Consider the following 12,251-nt stretch of genomic DNA (forward strand, 5'->3'; position numbering starts at 1 on the left):
AGAGAAACTTAGCTTTGCAACAACAAAGATAACGCCTTCATTTATTATTGCGAATTAAATTATGTTTTATACTTTGTGGAATTTTTCGAGGAAATAAGTGTTTAAAATTTACTTCGTAATTTTTAATACAGATATTTTGAGTTTTTATGTATTTTTACCTTATCGCGAATTGAGAACTGAATTAATTGAATAAGAAATACTCAATCGTCTGTGAAAAACTGTTTCTTTTTTGTTTTGTTTGTTTAATTCCTTTTATACATCGTTCTAGCTTTATTATACGAGTAGTATTTGAATATATCATGTGGCAACGATTAGATAATTCTTGAAATGATATAAACTTTGTGCATTTTGAGTTATTATATGAACACGCTGCTCACGTGTTTCTGCTCTTCTAGACTCACCCTGAAGCTTAGACTTTCATTTTGCCTCTCGCCGACATTGATATAATCAACAATGATATGCAATTCATCAAAACTTATTTTATAAGTTCTCTCATTTATTGATTTCGCCTTCGGGCGCGGTGCATTTTTAAATACACCTCTTAAATTTTTAACTTTATGGCCTATGGTATAACAATAATATACTGGTAAGAGCTCCTAGTAGCTAAAGCCAGATGTAAAGATATGATCTAAGATCCAATATAATATGAACGAAATATAATACTGTTAAGTGACTCTAGCGCCAGAGTGTAGCTATGGTAAACAAATAGAGTGAATTTTAAAGAATGCATTTATTGTATTGTTGTTTATGCGGTGTCGGCGAAGTAGATTTAATACAATCTAATAAGTTTAAATGAAATGCAAGAAAAAATACATATAATTTAATATTACGTACAAGGAAATCATGTGGTGTACACATCAGAATTTTTTTTTTTTTTTTTTTTGTGTATACTGCATATAAAAGCGAAGTTCATCTATAATGTTCAGTAAAATACAATCACATATTAGCATTAATCATGAAGAAATGGCGGATGCTGACGGGACTTGGATTCTCCTTCAAGAGCCGACCAATGATTAACACGCTAAAATTTTAAAACAATAGTAATCTGGCTCTAGTTCCATTCTCGGTAACTGAAATGTCTGGTTGCGTAAGTTTTTTAGCAATTTCCTCATGCGCAGTATATACATGATTAGTGGCTCTTTTACATAGTTTTAAAAATATGTACCATATTTGAGATAGGACGCATGAAGTTACATGTGAACCAAAACTTTCTGTTTATAATTAATTAGAAATATTTCTATCATTTGCAGCACTTTAGAATATTCTTCTGTTAATTGAGTTATTCCGATTAAGATGGAAGCAAAATCTTTGTGTAATAATTATTCAACTCGATAATTATTCTTCCTTCTTTCAGTGCCGTAAAGGTTAGATGGCAGCAGCAGAAGTTAATCTACCATTTCTCATTTCTCACAGGTTCTCTCCGGCACTCGCCGACAGATGGCGTAACTAATGAAAATTTCGGAGCTGAGTCGGGGACTGATGTTGCTTCCCAGGAGATAATTCTGGCTACGAAACTTGCTACTGCTTCGTGTGCGGCTCCACGGATAGACCAAGATACTAGTCTTACATCGGTCACTGAAATCACTGTAAGTAAGATGTTCTAATATTAGTGAAAGCTGCATTTTATAAGAAATTATTCTATCATATCCCAAAGTTTATTTTCAATCTTAGTGCAAATTCAAAACGTGATAACAAAATGACCAGCCGCAGCATTAAGACCTGTCTGAAAGTAATTTTATACATTTTCTTTCATATATTAATAGCCAGGGAAACCATATTATGTATTTAATTTTTTCTGACAAACTGCAATGTTTTTGTTAATTTGTTTTAAATTAAAAGAAGGTATGCAAATGTAAATTTGAAAAGTAGGTCAAGAAAAAAATTTGCTTTTATTCTCTAGGACTTTGATACTTATTGTCATAGATGAATATCATATTTAACATATAATGAATTTCTTAGCTTTTTCTTAAGACGTATACATGTAAAAAAGTGTTCATATATTGTTTATGTGTATGTCACTTAAAAGTTTAAGTCTTATATTGCATTTGAGTTATTGAGTAGGAAAGCAACCATAGCATCCTCCTCCTTAGATTTATATGAGACTTTATCTCAAGTATATTTAACTATTTTTACAAGGAAAGCAACAATCCTTGTCCCAGCGATTTAATTATTTTTGGTTTAAAATGATGAAACATTACTGTGTCATTATATTCTTGTACATACGAGCTAGGCTTGCAGAATGAGGCGTATATTACTAACTTTGGTAAAACAATTTAGCTTAACTATCAGAATATATATGCAAATCGTAAGAACATTACTATACAATTCTAATGTTGCTTATTATTAAACATCTTGAAAGTAAACTCTTTGAAGCGTTTATTATTTTCATTTCATGGAATTCTGCTTTCATAGAAGAAATATTACTGCTAGGAAGAAATATACTTATTGCAATCCCTGGGCGTACTGATCCAATGAAATAAAAGCATAGCTACGTCTCTAGGAAATTAACTATTTTCTTTATTGAATAAGTGTATGAGTTTCCACATAGAGTTAATTTGAAATGAAATTATATCATGACAACCCTTTTTTCCCTATCATTTGGTTTGATATTTCTAAAAGCTTAATTTAAATTCAAGATTTTGTAGTCTCTATCTTTAATTTCTTAAAGACTTATTCGTAGACTAGCAAGCCTGTCATAACTATTTGGTTTCCTGAAAGCTACATGACAAGATCAGATTTATATCACAATTTCTTTTTAATTTTACAATACTTGTGTTTTTAATTTATAAAATGTACTTTTATTTATCTTTTTGAAACGTTAACGATAAACTGTTTGAGACATTAGACTGTTATCCGATGTTATCACATTTTATTTTATTTATTTATTTATTTAAAAGAAGAAGCTGTAAAATGACTTGTATTGAAGCACGTTTTGAAAGATTTCAATTAATTCAATGGATAAAAAACTTAAGTTTTTTTTACAAATAATAACTTTCAATTAGCAGTAATTATGTGAAAAATACTGCAGGCAATATAACAAGCACTGCATGTATTGTTGTAAGAAATTTATGAAGTAGGAGAGCACTAAATAATAAAGAGAAATGCAATAAACGTTTTTTCCATTTAAATAAGTAATATTTAATGCATATTTTTTCAAGTCTATATTAAAAAACATAACAAAATTCCTTTAAAATGATTTTATAATAATAATTAATAATTATAGTAATGATTTTAATGATGGACAGCAAATTGCTTTTTAAAAAAATAGTGGGAAAAATACTGTTCCTTCGGGATCCTTAATTTGTGAATATATTGGGCTGGCGCTAGGCGTTTTGACCCCCGGTGCAATCTTTACGTAATTCTAAATTCTACTGCCCGATGCCTTCATAAATTCTAAAAATGTTACCGTTCTTAAGCTCTGACTCTTGGGACGACTTAGTTGCACCGGCTGTCGTGCCGACCCTATGGACCTCCGATTTACAAGAGAAAACATTTACTTGAGTTTTTTAGAATAGCGATAGCCAAATAATTGCTCATAGTCATATCCGACCGATCTGCTTATTTATTCTGGTCCTTTTTTTTTTTTTTTTTTTTTTTTTTTTTTTGTCGAACTGCTGCAGTACCAACTTTCGCTTGCATGTTGAGTGACGGATTCGTGAAGCGAAACCCCACCTCTTGAAATTTTGGGGGCTTCTTAACTTAAGACACAGAGCATATTCATTGTTTTTCAGAATTAATTTAGAGCATCTTGAGAGATGGCGCCGCTCGAGATTACAGCTTCCGCAACTCATTAATCCGCCTTCTGTATACTTGAAACTGTCAGTTTAATAACTTCAGTATGATCCATTTAGCAACACAATAAAAAAAGTGTGGAAATAATTTCTGAAAATCAGCTCCAATAGCACTTGCTATCTATATTTGATAGAGACGACCTTTTACACTAAGAAAATCATTAAATCGAAATTAGGAAATAAATTTATGAATGAAACATTGTAAAGTGTACTTAGGGTAGCTGCATCAGAAATTAAAGTGGACAACAAATTAATGTTGAGAAATTTTAATAAAATTCGCTGTTCGCATTAAATTACATGCCAGATCAATAAAGAAGTAAACTATAAAATTGAAATTTTGAATGAAAGTGTAGTAGCTGAGGAAAGTTAGAATCGGTTGTCACAGCTGTACCCTAACCTTGCAAATTCAGTGACAGGACTTAAAATAGAATACGCGATCATGGTGAAATTTATAATTTTTAAGACACAGGGATTTCAATTTATCTGTACAGAACAAGCAAAATTATAAATTTCACTGAATTTGCATGTTAGGGTCGACAATATTTATAAAAAAAAATAAAAGCCTTACCTGTATGTAAGTTCTGAATTTACTGGGTGTCGCTTAGATTTATTTTGCCATATTTGTCAGAGTACGCTTAGTACATGTGTGGGCAATTTTCGTGTGCTTGTTTAAAGTACCTTTAAAAATATTTACATAATAAATAATGGAATAAATTCTCCATTATCTGCTTGTTCTGTACTGATACATTGAACTCCCTGTGTCTTAAAAATTATAAATTTCACCAAGATCACGTATTCTATTTTAAGTCCTATCACTGAATTTGCAAGAAGCATTTTACAAAGCTAATAAAAATCATTTTTTTCATAATCAATATATTCTGTTTTTTTTATTGATATTTCTTTCATCACTTTCATTTTTATTAAATTTAATTTTTTGGATTGGGATTCTGCATTTCGTTTAGACCAAATGCTTTGAAAGAGATACTTAAATTTTGTAAACTGACAGAGCAATACAAGATAGTGTTAATTATTCTTCAATTTATCCAGACGTACATTAATCGGCTATTCAGTGGAATTAAAGAATATATATTTAAGATTTTCCAAATGGAAGTTTCAAAACGCTTAAATAAAAATTTCAGTTCAAGTTTTAATAATAAAAGCTTACTGATTTCAATTTAAAAGTATGCTTAAAAAAGATAATTCTTTGTCTCAATAATTTTATTATATTAATTAAAAAGGTAGCTAATTTCTTGATATTTTCCTGATACTCGTCTGTCTTCACTAAAAAAACTACCAGAGAGATTTCTTGTAGTGTTGTGTTGCTCAAGAAATTGCCAAGTAGAAGGAAATTTTAGTGATGAGATTTCCGAAAATTTTACTCGATTAACAAACTGATACTTCTGGCTATGAGCTCATTAACTCAAATAATCATACTTCTAATCTGGTCTTTGAATTTTTATCAGGTTATAAATAAAATCATGCAGTGTGTCCAGATGAATAAAACATTTATGCATATGAGGCTAGTTTAAGACGTGTATTGGTATCATGAACCAACTAACGGTTCCCCCCTTTTTTCTTCTGTTTCTTTCTTCCTTCGTCTGTCTGTCTCTTTTGAAACTTATGAGTACATCCTGGAAAATTATTTGCTGTATATTTCAAATCGTCTTTTTAAGCATCAATTTTGGGGATAGAGAAAAATCAAGAAAAATGTATGATTATATGTTTACGGAATTGAAAATGCAAACTGCGCAAGATAATAATACTGTGGGCAAGTAATATGCATCATAATCAACAGAGTCAACTTTTAATGATGCTATCGATAATTTTAATTTGTTCTGAAGAGGAATTTATCAAGTAAAGGGCCTATATCGCATGATCTTTAGGAAGCCTCTTATCTTAAAAAATAGAGTATGTTTTGCGACTTGCTGGACCCCATAAATTTTCGATTCCTTTGCTAAAGAGCCCACAGCGGCCGAGCGGTAAAGTCACTGAGCACTGATAGTTTGACCTGGTTCTATTGTAGGTGAACGGGTTAGTTACATGTGTGTTTTTCATGGTTTTCCTCATGTGTAACGTGGATGCAACCAGTTTCTCTTAGAACAGTGGTCGTCAACCTTTAGAACTTCACGGACCACTACATATATAATTTTATATTTGGCAGACCAGTAATCTGACTTTTAAAAAAGGTAAATACATTTAAACAACAATAATAATCAGCAAACTACACATATTTCATTAACATTGAAAAATTACATGAAAAGTACAAAATCTTACCTTCTTGTACAGAAAGCTTCACATTTCCATATCACTGAAAAGGAACTTCACGAACAGCAAAAGCAAACCGACAAACGCAAAGCAATATTAATAAACTGACAGTGTTATGCCGCCAATTTTTACTTCCTTGTACGAAGTTAAAAGGAAGTATTGTAATCGCGCAAAATTTCGGATATCATATTTCAACGAAAATATCGATTTTGACCGTTATCCAATGCAATTTAATAATGTTTTGAGTGACATCCGCAATTAAGGACAGAATGAAGGACTCCCCCCCCCCCAAAAAAAGTTATAAAACTGATTTAAATTGAATTCTAAAGAGAATTTTTCGTGGCGTCTGTACGTATCTCGTAGAAATAAAAAACGAGCATACTCAGAACGTTGAAATTTTGTATGTAGGACTGCTATAACATGTAAATGTGCACCTCGTATTTTGGTTACAATCGGGCGCACCAAAATTATTGTTATTTTATTTTATTTTTTTTTCCCTGACACCAGTTGTTACGTTATTTTCTTCCTTCACGTTCGTACGGGGTTCGAGTGGATTTGGAGTGAATAACGACGACACTATTTGATTAAATATCGAAACACACTTTATTTAGCCAATATTAATCAGAACAGCTCCAAAACACTTTTACAGTCGTCGAATATCTACGAACACGCTGGATCAATCCGCGACACAGCCTTCCCACTGTCAGGCAATAACGGTGAAGACAGCTTCACTGCAAAGCACCAGAGTACAGCTCAGACTCTGCTTGGTCATTCTCGGAACTCCACGTACTCTCTAGACTCTCCACGCTACAACTCGCGATGCACTCGACGACACACAAAGCTCCCGACTCTTCGGTTCAGTCGTTCCCGGAGCTTAACACACTCTTTCGGCGATGCACTAACCGCAATACACTAAGAGACTCTTCGATGCACTCGACGACCCACTCAGCACTCGCTGGCCAGCTGTCAACTCGATTGTCTCCGCACGGACTAACTAGATGAGCCACACACACTCTCGCCCTCTCGACGAGGCACACTAACTGACTGCGAACCAGCAGGGTTTATATAGCTTTCGGCTTGTGTTCGAGAACATTTTGGGCTAAACCGGCAAGAATTCGTTCCAGAAGGTTCTCCATCCGTCCATGACATATCGCCTATTTTGTCGCCAAATGTGGCAACCCTGTCTTCCTTTGCCATTTATGGCAACCCTAAATCTGCTGTGCGGGGAAGCCATCTTACCGCGCCTGTACATTACTTAACAGCCTGTACATTAGTTAAATGCCGGCGCGATATTTGACACTGATGGGCATAAAGCATCTTCAACAATATTTCATCGTTGAACGGTATTTGGTTTTAATTAGCGCGTAAGGTTTATCCTAAGTTTTTAACAGTTAATGTTTAGTTCAAGCCACTTTTCTGTCGCTTCTAAATTTCAGCTTACATTTTCCGGCCAGAACGTGTTTTCAGAATCGCGGTTAAATACAAATGAAGGAAGAACAAATATTTAAAGTTTAAGTTCTACTGACTTCGTTGGAGAGACAGAGATTATGAGTAGCGCGCGTTCGCTTAGAGAGAGAAGCTGCACTCTCTCTAAGCTATTTTTACGATCGGCTGCACTTTAGGCCCTTGATAGCTTCGCCGTTAGTTAGCGTTAAGGGGCCAACTGTAGTAGAATTCTTGATAGCTTCGGCTATATCTTTTAGTTTAGATAAGCTTTATTTCTTAGTATTTCTAAGTTCAAGCCCAAGTGAAGGCTTTACTGTAAATTCTGAGAAGGAGTCAACTGTTAGATTTTTATTTTGAGAAGGTTGGAATCTTACAAGCGTTAAAGCTAAAAAAATAGTTTTATAAAAATATATGGTACTGAATGAGAAAAGAACATTTAATGCCTTTTAAGAAATAGTGAGAAATTTAGTTCTAACTCTGATCTTGAATTTATGAAGGAATTTCGTTAAAACTCAAGTTTTAAGTTTGAATCGCTAAGTAGCTTTACAAATTCCTTTTGCACTTTATATAACAGGTAATTAATCTCATTAATATAATGCCTTTAAAAGTCTAATCTCATTAATGTCAATTAAGGTAAATCTTTAAAAGTCTTAGGAATGCAGTTTCTTTAAATTCAAGGATCGAATTGAATTTTCGCGACCCCAAAATTTTGATTTGCGACGCCATTTGGGGTCGCGATCTATAGTTTAAGAAACTCTGTCTTCGTACCATCCTTTATGTTAGAAGTCCATTGCTACCTTTTCACCCGTAAATCAGATGCATATCTGCACATTCCTCGTTCGCGTAATCTGATGTAATGTTTTCCAATGGAGCTTAATACTCGCGAATTCTGCAATGCACACTAATGAATACTTGCTATCTGCTTTTATTTTCCTTATACGCACAGGAAATTTGCATAGGAAAAAGTTTCTTCTCTACCGCGGTGCTCTTAATCCTCGCATCTGTTTGACCACTACATTCGTCGGGCTCACTGTTCTCTTGACGTCTATTTTTGCGATTTTCATCCTCTAAATACTGTTTGCGACCCATGTTCTGTGGTAATGTTCATCCTCTTGATACATACTATTATCTTTCTGTCGGTTGAATTCGAAAACACCCAGCATATATATTTATATACGTTTGTTGCAACCGATTGCAACCAAAAAGGGAGGTGCACAACTACATGCTACAGTAGTACCATATGTAAAATTTCAACGTTAAGGGCTACTAGGTTTTGAGTTATACGCGATACATACGTACGTCCATACGAGCGTTACACATGGCCAAAAAAATGTTACCAAAAATGTCTTTTGATTCCATTTTAAATCCATTTCACAATTCGTTTTGGAAAAAAGAGTCCTTTATTCTGTCCATACTTACAGACATCACACAAAAACACCAATCAAATTGACCGAGAGCGGTCAAAATGGATAATTTTGTTGAAATATGACAGCCGAAAATTTTCGTGATTACAATAAATACTTCCTTTACTTCGTTACAAGGAAGTTACCATTTTCGGAACACTGTTTCTTTCTTTGACTTTAATAGTGCGTTTAATAATGTAGAATGCACTTTATGTCATTGGAAGGAGGGAGCGAAAATTAAAATATTAGGTAATCTACTGTCGATAGTAATTACACTAATAACAATCTTCGTAATTTTAAAAAGATCTCATACAGTAATTTTGTGCTGAAATGGCGAAACGGTTCATAAAAACTTTTATTTAACTTTAGATATATTATTATAGATCATATTCTTTAAATATAAGTTTTTTTCTCCTCTTTGATGGTAATAAATAGATCTCTTTTTATTGCAGTTATTTAAATACACCCAAGATTCATCTATTGTGATATTTTTCCATTTTTGTCCAGATAAATATATTTCATAAAGAATTCTTTAGCGCGTTCTGCGGTATGTCGTGGAGAAAGAAGCTGCACATCATGTTTTTTCGCCTTTTTACGATTCAAATCCGCATTGTCCAGTTTGTTTACAATTGATACTGAGCATTTTCATGACTTTGCAACTATTCTTTGATTTAGCGTATTTCTTTTTTTTACATTAAAGATCTTACCTTTGCAACATTCCTTGTTGACAATATTACCTGTCGTAACTTTAGATATCGAAATTCCATGGCTTTCACAACGTTTTTTAATAATTATATACGAAGCACAAACAAAGCCTTTTGTATTTTTCAACTATTTTTCACTTAACGTTCAAAATCATTAAAGGAACATCACTCTTTTGAAACCGCGCGCTATTTGAGAGTAGTCGGATTTCGCTCGAAACAGAGGACATATATATTGATGCCGTAATTTTGAAACACGGAGGAGAAAGCGGTACGAAAAGCTGATCCTCAGGCAAGCGATTAATTACGGAGCATGCGCAAACGATCTGAGAAGCCGTTTTACGGCAATACGCTCATCAGCTGCCAATGTATATCGGAATATTAATAACTACACAATTCAATCCTTTTTCAAGCAGAAAATGCACAATTTACCAACATGCAAGAATAAAAATACTGAGCTTATCGAGCCGGGTAACAGGATGGGAATATATATATTTATATATATTTGATGTGGCCGATTGCGACGAGAAAGGGAGTGTACAACCAGAATGTTATAGCAGTCCTATATACAAAATTTCAACTTCTAGGGCTACACGCTTTTGAGTTATGCGAGTAACATACGTCCGTACCTACAGACATCACGAAAAAAAGTCTGTTCTGAATCCCTTTTAAATACATTTTCGCAATCCGTTTTGGAAAAAAAAGAGTTTTTTTATTGTCTAAACATACAAATAGCAGGCAAAAAAAAAAAAAAAAAGTCGTTCAGATGGATTTGAAAGAGGTCAAAATGAATATTTTCTTTGAAATATGATACTTGAAATTTTTCGAGATTACAATACTTCGCACAAAGAAATAAAAAATAGGGAAAAAAAGACATTCATGTCATTTCAGACGTATGTTAGAACAGCATTATATAATCTAATACATATATTTAATATAATACATGTCCTTTCGAGACATGGTAAATATAAGTTGAATTTCGTCGATCGGCCGATTAGAACGGGATATGGAAATAATGCCTCCACCGTTTTTTTAGTCCAAAGGGACAATTTGCCCTGAAGGCCTATTAATTTCGTTTTGGCACTTTCGTTTGGCATCGAAAACTTTAAAAGGCTATATCACTTTTCAAATCGTCGCCTCCATATATTATCGCTCTGTCTTAAAGAAATTAAATAATAAAGAATCTGCATAAATGTATGTGTTTTCTCGCATTGTGATAAAACAACGGTACCTAGAGCCATCAAAATTTGAACAACGTAATCTTCCATAGAATATGGGCATGTGGAAGTCCCGATTTGAATTTGAAATTTGTTTTATTATCGATTTCAGATTTTGTAACAATTCAACGAATTTTTGATTAAAAAACTAAACGATTTCAAAGCGAGTAAAGTCAACACTGTACGAGAAAAAAAATTTTTTTTTTTTATCTCCAGCGAGCGAGATTGTATCGGAAATTCTAAAGATATGTTCATTTAAAAATTAATTTGCGATATTGCTGTTGAACTGAATTTTATAGTTTGAGTACATAGAACATGATATTTAATAAATAAAGGTAACACACAAAACGTTAAAAAAAGCCCCTTTGAACGTAATTTAAAATTTGAAACCTTTCAGGTTTTTTAATTAATTATTTATTTATTTTTTTACTCAGTATACATCAAAAGGCTAGTAAACAATGAGCAATATTTGAATATGCAGAATATAATTACTTTACCGTGGATGTTTGTAGGTAACCTATTTAGTAAACATCGTAATAATAACACAGATATTATTACTTTAAGCATATTTATCTAAATTTATTTCATGTATATTCTAAAAATATATTATGTCTTCTATTACTAATTTTGTGTTATTTAAATCAACGAAACAATTAAAAACTTGTAAATTAATTAGCAGCAGGTTTAATTTTAATTTCGCCTACCAAAAGCAGCATGCAGCTCAGTTAATGTAAATCCTGTTTATTTAGAATCCGAATAGCTGGATTCCTGATATACAATAATAATAATAATAATAATAATACTTCTTTATAGTAGAGGTAATAACCAAACTGCTTAGAAGACTGAATTTGACTCAGTATCGTATCTTATTATATTAGCTTGGATTGCCCATTGTATGGAGAATAAGAAATAAAAGTCAGTGAAAGTCAGTCAACGATTTTTAAATTTCTGTGTAACTGTAATAAGTCTTTCAGTAATGACATCTTTTCAAAAAACAACAATTTTTTAGCTTAAGACATTCTTGTACTTTTAATTCCAGTGCCGTAAATTTCATTTTACCTTTATTTTCTTTTCACGCGTTTACTCTATCTACGAGTTTGCCAAGAAGGTCTTTCATTCCTGATGAGTAACAATGCTGAAAATCGGTGCCAACCAAACCTGAGTGTCGTTTTTGGAAAGTATCTTCAGAATTCGTCATAGTTGTGCGCATTAAATGTATGTAGATGTTTGCATCCTCCACTCACTTTTTTTAGAGGGGAGGGAGAAGACTTCTTATATTTAACTTTTTTATTGTCAATTTTGGACTTATTGTGTAACATGTGTAAACATGACTGAATGTTTGCTTGATTTTTATGTAAAAACATTAATTTATCTCTAAGATCACAACATTAAACAGTACATTGGCTTTCAAAAGTTAAGCATATGACG

The 12,251-nt window shown here is 32.7% G+C and overlaps 1 protein-coding gene across 1 annotated transcript in view; it reads left to right on the forward strand.

The window, feature by feature from the left end:
• Positions 1-12,251, forward strand: part of LOC118190192 (protein Obscurin-like) — a 735,887-nt gene that overhangs the window by 209,130 nt on the left and 514,506 nt on the right. The window contains exon 10 of the mRNA XM_085817109.1: positions 1,414-1,586. Within this exon, the coding sequence (XP_085673235.1) occupies positions 1,414-1,586 (173 nt within the window). The remainder of the gene's footprint in view (positions 1-1,413; positions 1,587-12,251) is intronic.

This window comes from Stegodyphus dumicola, chromosome 5 (assembly GCF_044657685.1).
Source record: "Stegodyphus dumicola isolate Sdum_Otavi_A_Nest chromosome 5, ASM4465768v1".
Lineage (NCBI taxonomy): Eukaryota > Metazoa > Arthropoda > Arachnida > Araneae > Eresidae > Stegodyphus > Stegodyphus dumicola.